This window comes from Gopherus flavomarginatus, chromosome 5, assembly GCF_025201925.1.
Source record: "Gopherus flavomarginatus isolate rGopFla2 chromosome 5, rGopFla2.mat.asm, whole genome shotgun sequence".
Classification (NCBI taxonomy): domain Eukaryota; kingdom Metazoa; phylum Chordata; order Testudines; family Testudinidae; genus Gopherus; species Gopherus flavomarginatus.
In genome coordinates this window covers 155,508,345-155,520,676 of record NC_066621.1, presented here as the reverse complement: position 1 = coordinate 155,520,676, position 12,332 = coordinate 155,508,345, and the positions used below count along the sequence as shown (strand labels likewise).

Genomic DNA, 12,332 nt, shown 5'->3' with positions numbered 1-12,332 from the left:
TCCAGCTCTTGCTATCTTTAAATCAAGACTGGATGTTTTTCAGGAAGGTATTCTTAGTCAAATACAAGTTATTGGACTCAAGACAGGGGTAACTGAGTAAATCTTGCTGGCATGTGATGAGGGGGTTGGGACTAGATGATTTAATGGTCCCTTCTGGCCTTAAAAGTCTATTAATCTTCTATGCCAATAGGGAGAAACAAAGTGTGGGTGATATTTTTTTTACTGGCCCAACTTCTGTTGGAGAGAGAGACACTTTCCCAGAGCTCTTCCTCATGGCTGGGAAAGGTACTCAATGTCACAGCTAAATACAAGATCAAAGAGATAATTTAGCATAAGTAGTTAGTAATGCAAGGACAAAACCGAAAGGAATAGCACTAAATGCTGCTTTCATTCTTGCTGTAGTATAGTTTGAAGAAGCCAAGGAGATGGCTCTTTACCTTAACACTGCGAAATAAATCTTTTTCTCTTGCTGTAGCTTCTTTGTAATGCATGAAATTATGCAAAGCAGTCTTGGCAGCTGTAAAAAGTACATGAAAGAAATTGTGAAATGGCACATGCCAGCTTAAAAAGCTGCTGGATTGAAAAGGACTCTACTATGCTGTATACAGTACCTTTCCCTTTCTTCTGGGTGCCTGGAGTGAGCTTCACTTTATATCTTTCAAAAGAGAAAGAAAAATCACACCATTTACACAGGTATTAAGTAACTAACTCAAAGTGCTGCCAATCTGTCAAGTTCAAGTTCATTACTTCAGATAAATTGCTGCAACTTACTTATAGTTTGTCATGGTAGTGTAAGGTGCACATATTGGTATAGCAAAGAGGAGGATATCCTCCAAGTGAGGCTGGCCTGTCAAAGAATTTAGCAGTTTCTCTCCTTCCTAAAATAGCAAAGACAATCCTTGCTGTGAAACTAGAAAACAACATTTAAACAAAAAGCAACAATGAAAGTAATAAAAATAAACCCATCTTTTACTATCGAAGAGGTTGGAATTTGGTCCTTCTCCCTCACAGCCCAAGTGCAGAGAAGTCATAATCTCCATGTGTATATCATACCATAATCTGTTGTCACAGTATTACTGAAATGTACTCAATTTATCAAGAGATGATGGGCTACTGGAGAAGCCCTAATTTAAAAAAAATCTGATAAGGAAAATCTGAATGTCCAAGGTGACATGGCTTTTAGTCTTAAATGAGGTAAAGGGGAGTTTCCAAATTTGGTTTATATTTTAGCATAGTCAATTAAGACTTGTTAATACAGAAATAAAGTACATACTTTTCCTCTTAGAGAAATCCGTTTCTTCAAATTCTCTAAGTGTGGAATACATTTACTGAAAGTTTTTGAGAAAATATATGCTTTGTACATTGAATATAAAGTGCTTTTTAAAGAGTCCAGTAAACAATTTTGTAAAGTAAACTGGAACTTTTAGTCTAGAGAACTGTTTTCATCAGAGTTAGAGTTTACTTATTATGTCAGCCTATAGGGGATGTGGGATCATCCACTATTCTGAAGTCTTCATGGAGTTAATCAGGTGAAGACAAAGGGAAAACTACTTAATGGGTTTGTCAAATCCTTGTTATTTTAACCAAGTTTTGTTGGAACTTGAGTATTTATTACCTTAATGCTATGCACTAATATAGCCATACAACTGAGAGACTAGGAAGGTCACATTTAAACTCTCCACTAGAAAAACGTTAACTGATTTGATCCTTATAATAAAGAAACATTTATACCTGGATTGACAATTCACATCCTAGCTGTGACTGAAAAAGCCAAGTTATAATGCAGGGATGATACGTCTGAACTCATGGGGTCTATTGCAAAGTCAATCAATAAACCTCAGCTGTCATTACGCATAGTGACTGGCTCCCTTCTGGAAGGGCAAGTGCCTCACCTCTGTGACATGCCCAATCTGCTCCAAGTTAGGAACTGTGAGCCTCACTGACACACCTCAAACTGGGTTAGCAGATAGGACCTTGGGGTCCAGGCCATTCGCAGTGTTGAGCAGAGACTCTCTTAAAAACTTGTTCTAAGCACTTATTCTAGCACTTTATGAGAAGTGTGAAGGTGATAAATTTACCTCATTTTCCTGTTGATCTTGATCCTGTTCCTCCTGCACCACAGATGTAAATAAAAGGGAACATTAAGACTTGTAGAACATCAGAATACTTCTCCCAGAAAGGTCACATTCCCAGCAAACAAAGCCATGTGTGGGTACAGTCTCCTCAATGCGTATGGAACTCCATTTTAAGGGAGAGTATGTCTGGCACTGCTGCATTTTATATAGGGTTTTTCTTTCTATCCCCAAACTTCCTTGGCACATGCAGAGGTGGAAGGAGATAGATTTGGGTGGAAATATTAAAATTCAAGCTGCCAACCTACAAAACTTTTTATTGTTTTTTAACTGCACAATTGATATAGCATGACATTAAGAGATCCTCAACACAGCTCAGCCACACACCATACCCCTCAGACTTCAAGTTTTAGTGGATCTGTGCTCCAGCGAAGACCAGGGAGCACTCTCCTGGTTTCTTGGGTTGGTGCCCCTTACAACTATTAAAAATTAGTCCTGACATTATATACACTGTTCTCAAAAAACACTGATACAAGAAAAGTGGCAACTACACGAATGCAGCAGAGTAAGCAGTTCTGCAAGCACCACACAGATTCAGTTTAATATTTATAGTACAATAAAGTAATGATTTAACAGCCTGAGCAGCAAGATGCTGCAAAGTGTGGAGAATGAAACAGGTCTACAGTGTTTACCTTCTCCTCCTGCTGATCTTCCAGGGCCATGTCCTGTAACTCATGTGTTAATACTTCTACCGGGGGGCGGGTTTCTTTATGACCTGCATCAACCTGATGGCCACTCTTTGGTTTCTGGGCTTGTTTCTTTACTGATTCTTCTTTTATTTTTCCTTTTTTACCTTTCTTCACTTTTTCTTCTTTGCTTGACCCTGCAGACTAGATTTCACGTATGAAAATAATTTAAACCTACATTCAAGCACAGAACAAACAGTACAAAGGAAAAGCCATAGTTATTTTGGCTTACACCCAACAGCTTCATTATGAGCTCTCGATCTTCTTCATCCTGGTCCTTGTACTTCTCTTTCATTTTTTTCATCTTACTCTGCAGAGAAGAAAAATGGGGGTTAATAGTTTAGCAAATAACAAAAAGGAATTTCTGCAAATATCGACCTAGAGCTCAATTCTTCATTGGCATATGGCATTTAGTCTCCCTCTGTTCTTTTTAGTTTAAGTACTGTGTTAACCCAACAGATGTCATTTCTATTCAGAGAGGTATCAAGTGCTGAATGTTAGTCAATCAACAACTGTTATTAAAACACAGACAACTATTCAAGTGAGTCTAAATTTGTCAGCTGCCTGGAGATGTTTGAATATGCAAATTGAATATTGGGCAAATGCAAAAGAAATTAAAAATATGATGCATCTTTAAGAGGGCCCTTTTCATTGGGTAAATCTAATCAATTCTGCAACTTCATTCTACCTTCTGTCCTCGTTTCATGGGCTGAGGGGCTGACATGCTCTTGTTTGAAACAGGAGAAGACGGGAGCTGCATGCTGCTCTCTCTGTCCTTTCCTTCAGGTGGTTCTAAATCCTCTATGTCATGTTGCTGCTTCTTTTTCTTCATTTCCCTAAGAGAAAAATAATCATTGGGATACGCCCTCCTACAGGGTTCTGTGGTATGAAACGACAATGATCTTACGTTAACACAGCACCTGTCTTCCCAAAGGATACATCTCTACAAGTTCAGTCAATAGACCAATTAAGAACAAGAACATAGGAAAATAGGTCACATCTATAATAAAAAATTCAAAATTTAAACATAGAAGCCAATGATAAAGTGATTCAACACCACATGAAAAACTGCTTACTTGGCACTACTGGTCCCATAAGATATACACTGGGATACAAGGCTACTTCTGGGTCTGTGTTCCCAGAAAAGGCCAAGTTAGGAACTCGCCAAGCTCAAAGTTCTTGGTTTTCCCTCCCCTCAGACCATGGAACTACAGGCAGCCCTGCTGCTTCAGCCAGTGTCTTTCATTCTTATCAAAATAAGTAATGTTTTGTCCAAAAAAATACAGAACTCTTCTTTCTGCAGGGAGGCCCATCTTTCCTCAGAGAACAGAATCCACTAAGCAGTGAGCACCTCCTGGCACACTGGAAAGCTGGTGCCTGTAGCTCCAGCCCCAGAGCCTATACAAGGAGCCACATATTAACTTCTGAAGAGCCACAAGTTGCCCACCCCGACCTAAAGGTTCCAGGTTCAAGCCTTGGCTTTGACAAATGTACCCAGAGTGAAAGGGAGGATACCTAGAAGACTTGGTCAGATCAGCTGATGTCAATGTGGCTTAGGCAGGCACCTAGCTGGAAACTGGGAAGCTTTTTAAGCAACTACATCCAGAAAGGAAATTGGTGCCCCTTTGGCTCCAACTCCTATCTCCACCTCAAGGGCCCGCAAGAGAGGCTGCTGGGCTTAGAACTGAGTTTGGATTCAGTTCCTGCCTTTTTCACACACAGAAGCATGGGTCCACCACCACAGCATTTTTGCGGGAAATAGTAGTCTGTGGCATAGAAACCTGAACTAGATCACAAGCCCTTACTAATTCATGTCCACAGTGCAGAAGTGATCCTTTATATTCTGAACCAGACCTTTGAAATTACCCAGTATCCCATAAAAAAAACCCAATCCTTCCAGCTAATAAAAACCAGATCCATTGTGTTCACAGTGTCTGTTATATCCATATCATTAATTTCAAGTGGCAAGAAACACACTGCAAGTGATTTCCTCCAAAAAGGTTAACTCCTCCTTAAGAAATGAGGACTTTCATACACGGAGATATTTAAGATCTTTCCTTCCCTCAAATGAAGACATTCTTACCTTCTCTCCTTGGCTGACAAGTGTCTTCGCCCATGTGACTTACTGTCACTCTAAAAAAAATGAAAAAAAGTTATATTTCATTATTTCCAGTCATAGAAATCACACGCTGTGCCACTTGTTTGAAGATCTTATCAGGGAGCTTACCAGGTTAGATGCTTCCTCTTTTGTGACCATTTTCTGGTGGGATCTGTGAAGACTGAAAGGTGCAGCGTGTCGTTAGAGAAATAACAGTCTGATAACACAGTTCATTCTATGCCCATTCATTTCTTGCCCGTGAAGCTGCTAAGTTGAGCCATTTGTGAGGACAGCGGGGTAAGTGGTAGGAAGATTAGCCACTGGCACTAATTGGAGATCACCATCTCATTTCAGGTGGCAATAATTTTCAGTCACTACCATCTTGAATAAAAACAGAAGTGATCTTAGGCTTCCCATTTCCTAGGTCCTGGTAGGACACTTGAGTGGAAGAAGGTTGGTCTCCCCAAGGAGGAAAAATTATAAAATGCCCTGTGCTTGAAGCACCCCTAGCAACCAATACATCTTGATTCTTTATAGAGTCCCACATGGATTCTCATAAGCACACTAGGGAAATGTGAGCTAGATGAAGTTACCATGAGGTAGGTGCACAACTGGTTGAAAGACCATACTGAGAGAGCAGTGATCAATGGTTTACTGTCAAACTGGGTGGGTGTATCTAGTGGGGTCCCACAGGGGTCAGTCTTGGGCCCGGTACTATTCATTATCTTCATTAATGATTTGAATAATGATTGAGAGTATGTTTATTACATCTGCAGATGACACCAAGCTGGGAGGGGTTGCTAGCACTTTGGAGGACAGGATTAAAATTCAAAATGACCTCAGCAAATTGAAGAATTGGGCTGAATTCAACAAGATGAAATTCAATAAAGATAAGTGAAGTACTCTGCACTTAGGAAGGAAAAATCAAATACACAACTACAAAACGGGGAATAACTAGTTTGGTGGTAGTGCTGCTGAAATGGATCTGGGGGCTATCGTTGATCACAAATTGAATTATAGAGTCCACAATGTGATGCAGTTGTGAAAATGGCTAATTTCATTCTGAGCGTGTATTAACAGGAGTGTTGTATGTAAGACTGAGGAAGTAACTGTCCCACTCCACTCGGCACTAGTGAGGTCTCAGCTGGAATACTGTGTCCAATGCTGGGCACCACGCTTTAGGGAAGATGTGGACAAATTGGAGAGACTCCAGAGGAGAGCAACAAAAACAATACAAGGTTTAGAAAACTTGACCTATGAGGAAAGTTTAAAAAACCTGGGCATGTTTAGTCTTGAGAAAAGAAGATTGAGGAGGGACCTGGTAAGTCTTCAAGTATGTTAAGGGCTGTTATGAAGAGGACTGTGATCAGTTGTTCTCCATGTTCACTGAAGATAGGAGAAGTAGTAATGGGCTTAATCTGCAACAAGGGAGATTTAGGTTAAATAGTAGGAAAAACTTTCTAACTCTAAGGGTAGTTAAGCTCTGGAACAGGCTTTCAAGGGAGTTCATGGAACTCCTATTGTTGAGATTTTTAAGAACCAGTTGGGCAAACACCTGTCAGAGATGGCCTAGGTTTATTTGGGTCCCACCTCAGGGAAGGGGGCTGGACTTAATGACTTCAAGGTTCCATCCAGCTCTACATTTCTATGCTTCTATAACAGCCTTGACAATGGCCAGAATACCACATACGCCCCAGCCATAGAATGCATTAGTGCAGTGGTTGCTACCGTCAGGAGAAGGGGGACTAGGATAACCCAAAATGAAGAACTGTGTAGAGAAAACCATCTAGGAAGGGTGGGCCAGCAATACCAAACATGTATACATTTGTTTTACTTGTTATTCAGGCAGCCTGCATCTTTGAACACTAGGATTAGTCTCATGTACTCACTGCAATCCCTCTTATCACGTAAACATAGTTTTAAGGCACTGACATTCATAGAATGGCTCATATTGCTGACAAATGTGGAGGCTCTTCACCTTTGTGGCTGAAGATGTGACAGGTCGATTGCAGTGTCTGGATAATTTATCTCCTCCTCCTTCACTTCATTCACGAGCTCCTGACCTTCAGCCTCTTCTTCAGATTCTACATCATCATCTTCAGAGGTTTCCTCTTGTGCTGGTGGCTTGTTTATTCCATCCTTGTCTGTGTGAGCAACATCCTCTTCGAGGTTACTGTCAGCCCTGACTTCAATACCATCAGGCATTTCTTGAGACAGTGCCTTCTCATCATCAGTGCTGCTATCATCTCCTTCTGGTGCTTCTTCTAAATGAGTTAGGGGAAAAAGACATTTCAGTTTAAAAAGACACTTGACTAACATATTATTAATTCAGGGAGCTGAATGCACATCCCGATGTATTTTTAAGAGTTCCCAGTGTGCCCACAGTAAAATATATTAAACCTTCCATAATACCTAGTAGCTCCACTTCTTCTGACACCAGTTCATTGGTACTACTGGTCACAGACTCCATATCCTCATCCTGCACTTTGACCTTTCGTTCGTCTCTGTGTCTCCAAACACAAGATTCTTCCACCTAAATGACAGAAGCAGCTCCTTTATATTGAGCAAAAGGATTTCCGAGGAAACTGGCTTATACCAAACCGAATGAGAAACTGCCGTGAATGAACATCTGGAACTTCAAATTTTAATACTGATTCTTAGGAGCCCAACACCAATATTCTGCATGGGCTCCATTCACCTACTCTTAAAGTCAATGGAAAGAATCTCACTGATTTCATGAGGACTGGATCTGGCCAAGAGATTGAAAACAACTACATTAATGCAAGCTCTTGTGCGGAAACCATTTGGCAAACCTTAAGTGTCCCTTGTTTATCTTGACATCATCTTCCTGTTTTTCCAGCATGCCCTTCAATCTCATTCCTCTCCAGAAACAAATTCTTTGTGTCCCTTGAACTCATTTACACCTTCCTGAAACTGCCTTCCTTGGTGATTAATACCAGACCTTTACTACCCTTTACATGCAATAACTGACTTGCCTACTTCAATTTCTTTTCCTTATTTTTAGGGAAAGACTCCTAAGTTTTGGAGCTCTTTTACCAGTGGAGAGGAAAAGGGTGGGGGGAGGAGTGTCAATTATCGAAAACTAATTTTGAAAGCATGTCCCTAAAAGATGAAGGCTAGTGAAAGCCCACTGTAGCTAGTCACACACCCATCCAACTGCACACAAAAAGGGAGCTTCAAGAACTCCTGCTAACACTTGTTATTAAAAACAGTATCTGGAGGCACTGTGCTCACAGGATTTGTTTGTTCTAAATAAATAATTAAAACAACAGGAATCCCACTCCAAGGGGAAAAATATTTAAAGAGTGGCAGCTCCTTTGGTAAGCTCAGCCCATTGTACCCCGTTTGTTTCTTCAGTTGGCTGTTTCTGAGCTGCATGCCTACCCTCATGAACTAGGTTAAAGGATTCTCTTCCATTCAGAGCAAACAGAATGATAGTGACATACTGGAAGGGAAGGTGCTTATGGGAATTGAGGATTGTTGTGAACGATTTCATTTCTATGTTTATGTAAGAAAAAAGAAGACAAATGTAACCAATGAATGGGACAGTACCTTAAATAAGAAGCTAAACCCCATCATAAGATATGAAGGTGGAAGAAAGTTTTTTTTCCCTGGGGGGGAGAAAAGGAAAACATAAGGTGGTTTAAATATATAAACATTTTTTGCCAACGTCTTGCAGTGATCCTTGTCACTGTAGAAGATACAGATTTTCCAGATAATTGTGGTTTACAAATTGATGGTCTCTCTTCAAGTTCTCACCTCTTATCATGAAGCTTCCTGTAGTCAGATATTCTCCAGTTGGTGCTGTTTTAGACACCTAAGAAGAGTACCACATATTGTATATTTAATAAAGTACTGTAGAAAACTGTGCTTCACTGAGTAATAACAATAATAAAAATGAGCATTTAGACTAACTGTGTTTCTGATTTTTAAGGACAGCTTTGTAACTTCACAAAGTGAAGAGTATTATAGGGAGGATTTTCTAAGGAACAACCTTCCATCACCTGACGCCTTTAAATCATCTCTGGACGTCTTTCGAAAAGATGCTCTGGTTCAACCAAAAGTTACTAGGCTCTATGTCAAAATTACTGGATAACATTTTATAGACTGTGTTATGCAGAGGATCAGATTTGAGTGTAACAGTCTCCTCTGGCCATAAAAATCTATGAACCTGAGGGCTTGTTTTCACTACCACGGTAAGTCGACCTAAGATACGCTACTCCAGCTACGTGAATAACATACCTGGAGTCGATGTAGCTTAAATTGACTTATCACGATGTCTTCACTGTGCTACATTGATAGGAGACACTCTCCAGACAATTTACCTTAATCTTCTTGAGGAGCTGGAGTACAGGGATCGACCAGAGAGCGCTCTGCCACCAATTAGCAGGTCTTCACTAGACCCGCTAAATCGACACCCGTAACAGTGTTCATCTCCCCGGTAGTGAAGACAAAGCCCTCAGTTTTCCCCAGAGCTGATTTAAGTGGGCTGTGCAATGAAAGACTCCCCATTCCACTGCTCCCAGGGCAATACTGGTGCTCTGCTTGCAGGAGGTTCCTTTGAGACCAGCCTTCTTTGCCAGAGAGAAAAGTCCTTAATCAGTCTTGAGATTAAAGGTTCAAAGCAAAGCAGAAAGATATTGTTTTCCCAGTAGGGAAGCAATGAGAGATTCCAAAACTTTTTGAGAACTAGTCTTTCACTGTTAGTGTCCAAGACAGCAATCAAAACCATACACAGATACTTAAGTAGAGATACAACAAATGTCTACATGAGCTAGCCTCAGTAACAGTACAGTGCCATGAAGAAAGAACATACTGGAAAGGGTAAACCAGAGCAAGCTTAGTGAAATTATGTCAAGTGACTGACTAGAAAACAGATCAGCTCTCCATGTTGCCTGCCCATTCTAACGTTCTAGGTGTTTTACAACAAAAACAAACCAACATTTAATATGTGAATTAAAGTTCTAACAGAAAATTAAAAACTGATCACACTTTTAAAAAATCATTCCCAAACAATATGACCTTGTGCTGGGGTACACCACACCCTTTGAGGAGACCTGCTGGAGGCCTTGCAGTCCTACCACATCCTGCCCCAGAAAAGGCACAGTAAAGGTAGGTCCTCCAGGCCTGCACTGAAAGGCTGCAGGGGAGCAGCCAATCAGAGCCTAGCAGGCTCAGTTAAAAAGAGCAGCAGGGCCACCTGAGCAAGTCAGTTCCTGACTGGGACTGAAATGGATAAGACAGATTCTCCAGGCAAGGAGCCCTGGACGAGACCCTGTGTAAACAGGGAACAAGAAAGTAGAACCCAAGGACTATAACCCAAGGTAATGAGTGAAAGTGATGGGACCAAGTGGGAAGCCATCCAGGAATAGCAGCAGCAACCAAGTAGCAGAAACAGTATGTGGCTGTTGTCTGTAGGGTCGGGACCTGGAATAGTGGGTGGGCCTGGGTTCCTCCACCAGCCACAGGAGAAGTGGCTTAAGCCTCAAAGAGGGGATAAGACTCTGCATTAAAAACCTAAGAAAGGGGCTGGGAGTTTAAACAGGACCAGGGATGGAGCTGAAGACCCTGAAGAGGGCCAACCATTCTTTCAACTTTGTTACCCCCAGAAGGGGACTGAAGTTAAGGAGTAAAATGGCTGGAGAGCTGGGATGCTAGAGAACTGCTGATGACAAAGTCTCCAGGGAGAATGCCTTGAGGGCAGTGTTCCATTACAGGGCAGAGACAGACGGAAAGCTAGCCCAGAAGGGGCTGAGAACTGAGCCCAAAACCGGGGCCACAGATACCATCATGGGCACAGTGATAGTCTGTGTTGGAACTTTGTCACCCAGAAGGGATTCTCTCATGCATTTAGACTATAGCTATGTCTACACTACAGCTTATGTTGGCATAACTTATATCTCCTAGGGGGGTGAATAAATCACCTGCCTGAGAGAGACAAGTTACACCAACATAAGCACTGGCACGAACAGCACTATATCAGCAGAAGAGCTTCCCCCACGACATAGCTACTGCCACTCGTGGAGGCTGAAGTAGTTAAGACAACAGGAGAACACTCTCCTGTTGGCTTCGAGCAGCTGCTGCGCCACAGTAAGCTCTGTAGTGAAACCGTGCCCTATGTGTGACTTAGCCAGAGGGCTGAGCCACTGAAGATTGACTTGATGAGGGCACCAGCCAACGGGCACCGTGAGCTGAGAGAGTGCAGGTTTGCACCCAGCCCACCGGAGGTGCTCACAAGAGATGAATGCAGTGCATCACAGATCTTTAACCTCTTTTTAAAAGATGCCGAACCCACAGCATTTCTTGGGTCATGGGCCCATTATACCAAAGATTCACAAACCAAGACCACTGTGGTAGAGCCAGGGAGAACTTGTAAGGACCATCACATATTATACACAACTGTGTTTCTTTTAGTCTTTAATTTCATCTGTGGTGACATTTACATCTACAGTCCTTCACTCATTCTTTCAGAGATTAACTTCTCAAAACTAACAAGCAAGATCTCATTACCTGATGATGATAAACCCACCAGGCACTAGTGATGATACGAGCATCCCAGGCAGCACTGTAACATAATGCCATGGTGCCTGCCTCAGTCAGGGTACGGGGAGGGATCGGCTCACCTGTAATAGCAACACCACAACATTTGGGTTATCTGAGCACACATTTAAAAAGTAACCAAACATTGTAAAAAAGGATCTCAGAGTGGGGATCTACAGAGGCAGTTCCTGAAGGCAATTTTCCAGCACAAAGAAGTACTGTGCTATTATGGCTTCATCACTGGGTTGCACATTAATATGGAATGAATTCAGACTAAAACTTGTCAACCTAAAAGCCGAAGTGAAATGGACAGTAGACAAAGATGTAAGAGTACATTTTTACTAAAGTCAGTTATATTTCAAATCGTTTATTTTTAACAGATTATAAATCACAGTCAACCACAGATGAATTACCTGTAGGATTTTTGATTACACAGCTAGTTGCACCATGTAGGTCAGCGTGCACATATATATCTCCTGAAACAGAAAAGAGATGATTGAGACACGTCATTGAGCACACTCAGCTCCTGCACTGATTATTAAGAGAGGGTTCCAAGCTTTAATTAGAAATTGATTTACTTGGATCACTGCCAAAACATTCACATATTCAGGGAAAGTAAGTATGTCTCTTGTCAATTATACCCCATACTAGTCAGTATTTATTCTGACATCAGAATCATGGTGAACTAAGACCTTTGGAATGCTAATATATTGCAGTATTTCTGAATTCTGTACTGTAGAACAAGGGTTCTCAATTTTTCTTCTTTCCGGGGGCCCCCCTGCAACATCCTATAAAAACTCCACAGACCATGTGTGCCATAACAACCGTTTTTCTGCATATAAATGGCAGGACCCA

At 41.4% G+C, this 12,332-nt stretch overlaps 1 protein-coding gene across 4 annotated transcripts in view; it reads right to left on the bottom strand.

Moving 5' to 3' along the window:
• Positions 1–12,332, bottom strand: part of NEMF (nuclear export mediator factor) — a 30,942-nt gene that overhangs the window by 1,279 nt on the left and 17,331 nt on the right. For 3 of the 4 annotated variants that reach the window (XR_007774608.1, XM_050954593.1, XM_050954594.1), the window contains exons 18-32: positions 11,891–11,953; positions 11,448–11,560; positions 8,697–8,754; positions 8,490–8,548; positions 7,329–7,449; positions 6,895–7,180; positions 5,046–5,097; positions 4,902–4,951; positions 3,507–3,654; positions 3,051–3,128; positions 2,765–2,962; positions 2,079–2,111; positions 772–878; positions 612–655; positions 438–517 (exon numbers count right to left, since the gene is read on the bottom strand). Coding sequence is in view for 3 of the 4 variants with exons in the window: in XM_050954593.1 (XP_050810550.1) it covers positions 438–517; positions 612–655; positions 772–878; positions 2,079–2,111; positions 2,765–2,962; positions 3,051–3,128; positions 3,507–3,654; positions 4,902–4,951; positions 5,046–5,097; positions 6,895–7,180; positions 7,329–7,449; positions 8,490–8,548; positions 8,697–8,754; positions 11,448–11,560; positions 11,891–11,953 (1,490 nt within the window). In the remaining variant the exon portion in view is untranslated. Of the gene's footprint in view, positions 1–437; positions 518–611; positions 656–771; positions 879–2,078; positions 2,112–2,764; positions 2,963–3,050; positions 3,129–3,506; positions 3,655–4,901; positions 4,952–5,045; positions 5,098–6,894; positions 7,181–7,328; positions 7,450–8,489; positions 8,549–8,696; positions 8,755–11,447; positions 11,561–11,890; positions 11,954–12,332 lie in introns of those variants that run through there. The other variant, XM_050954595.1, reaches the window with a different exon arrangement.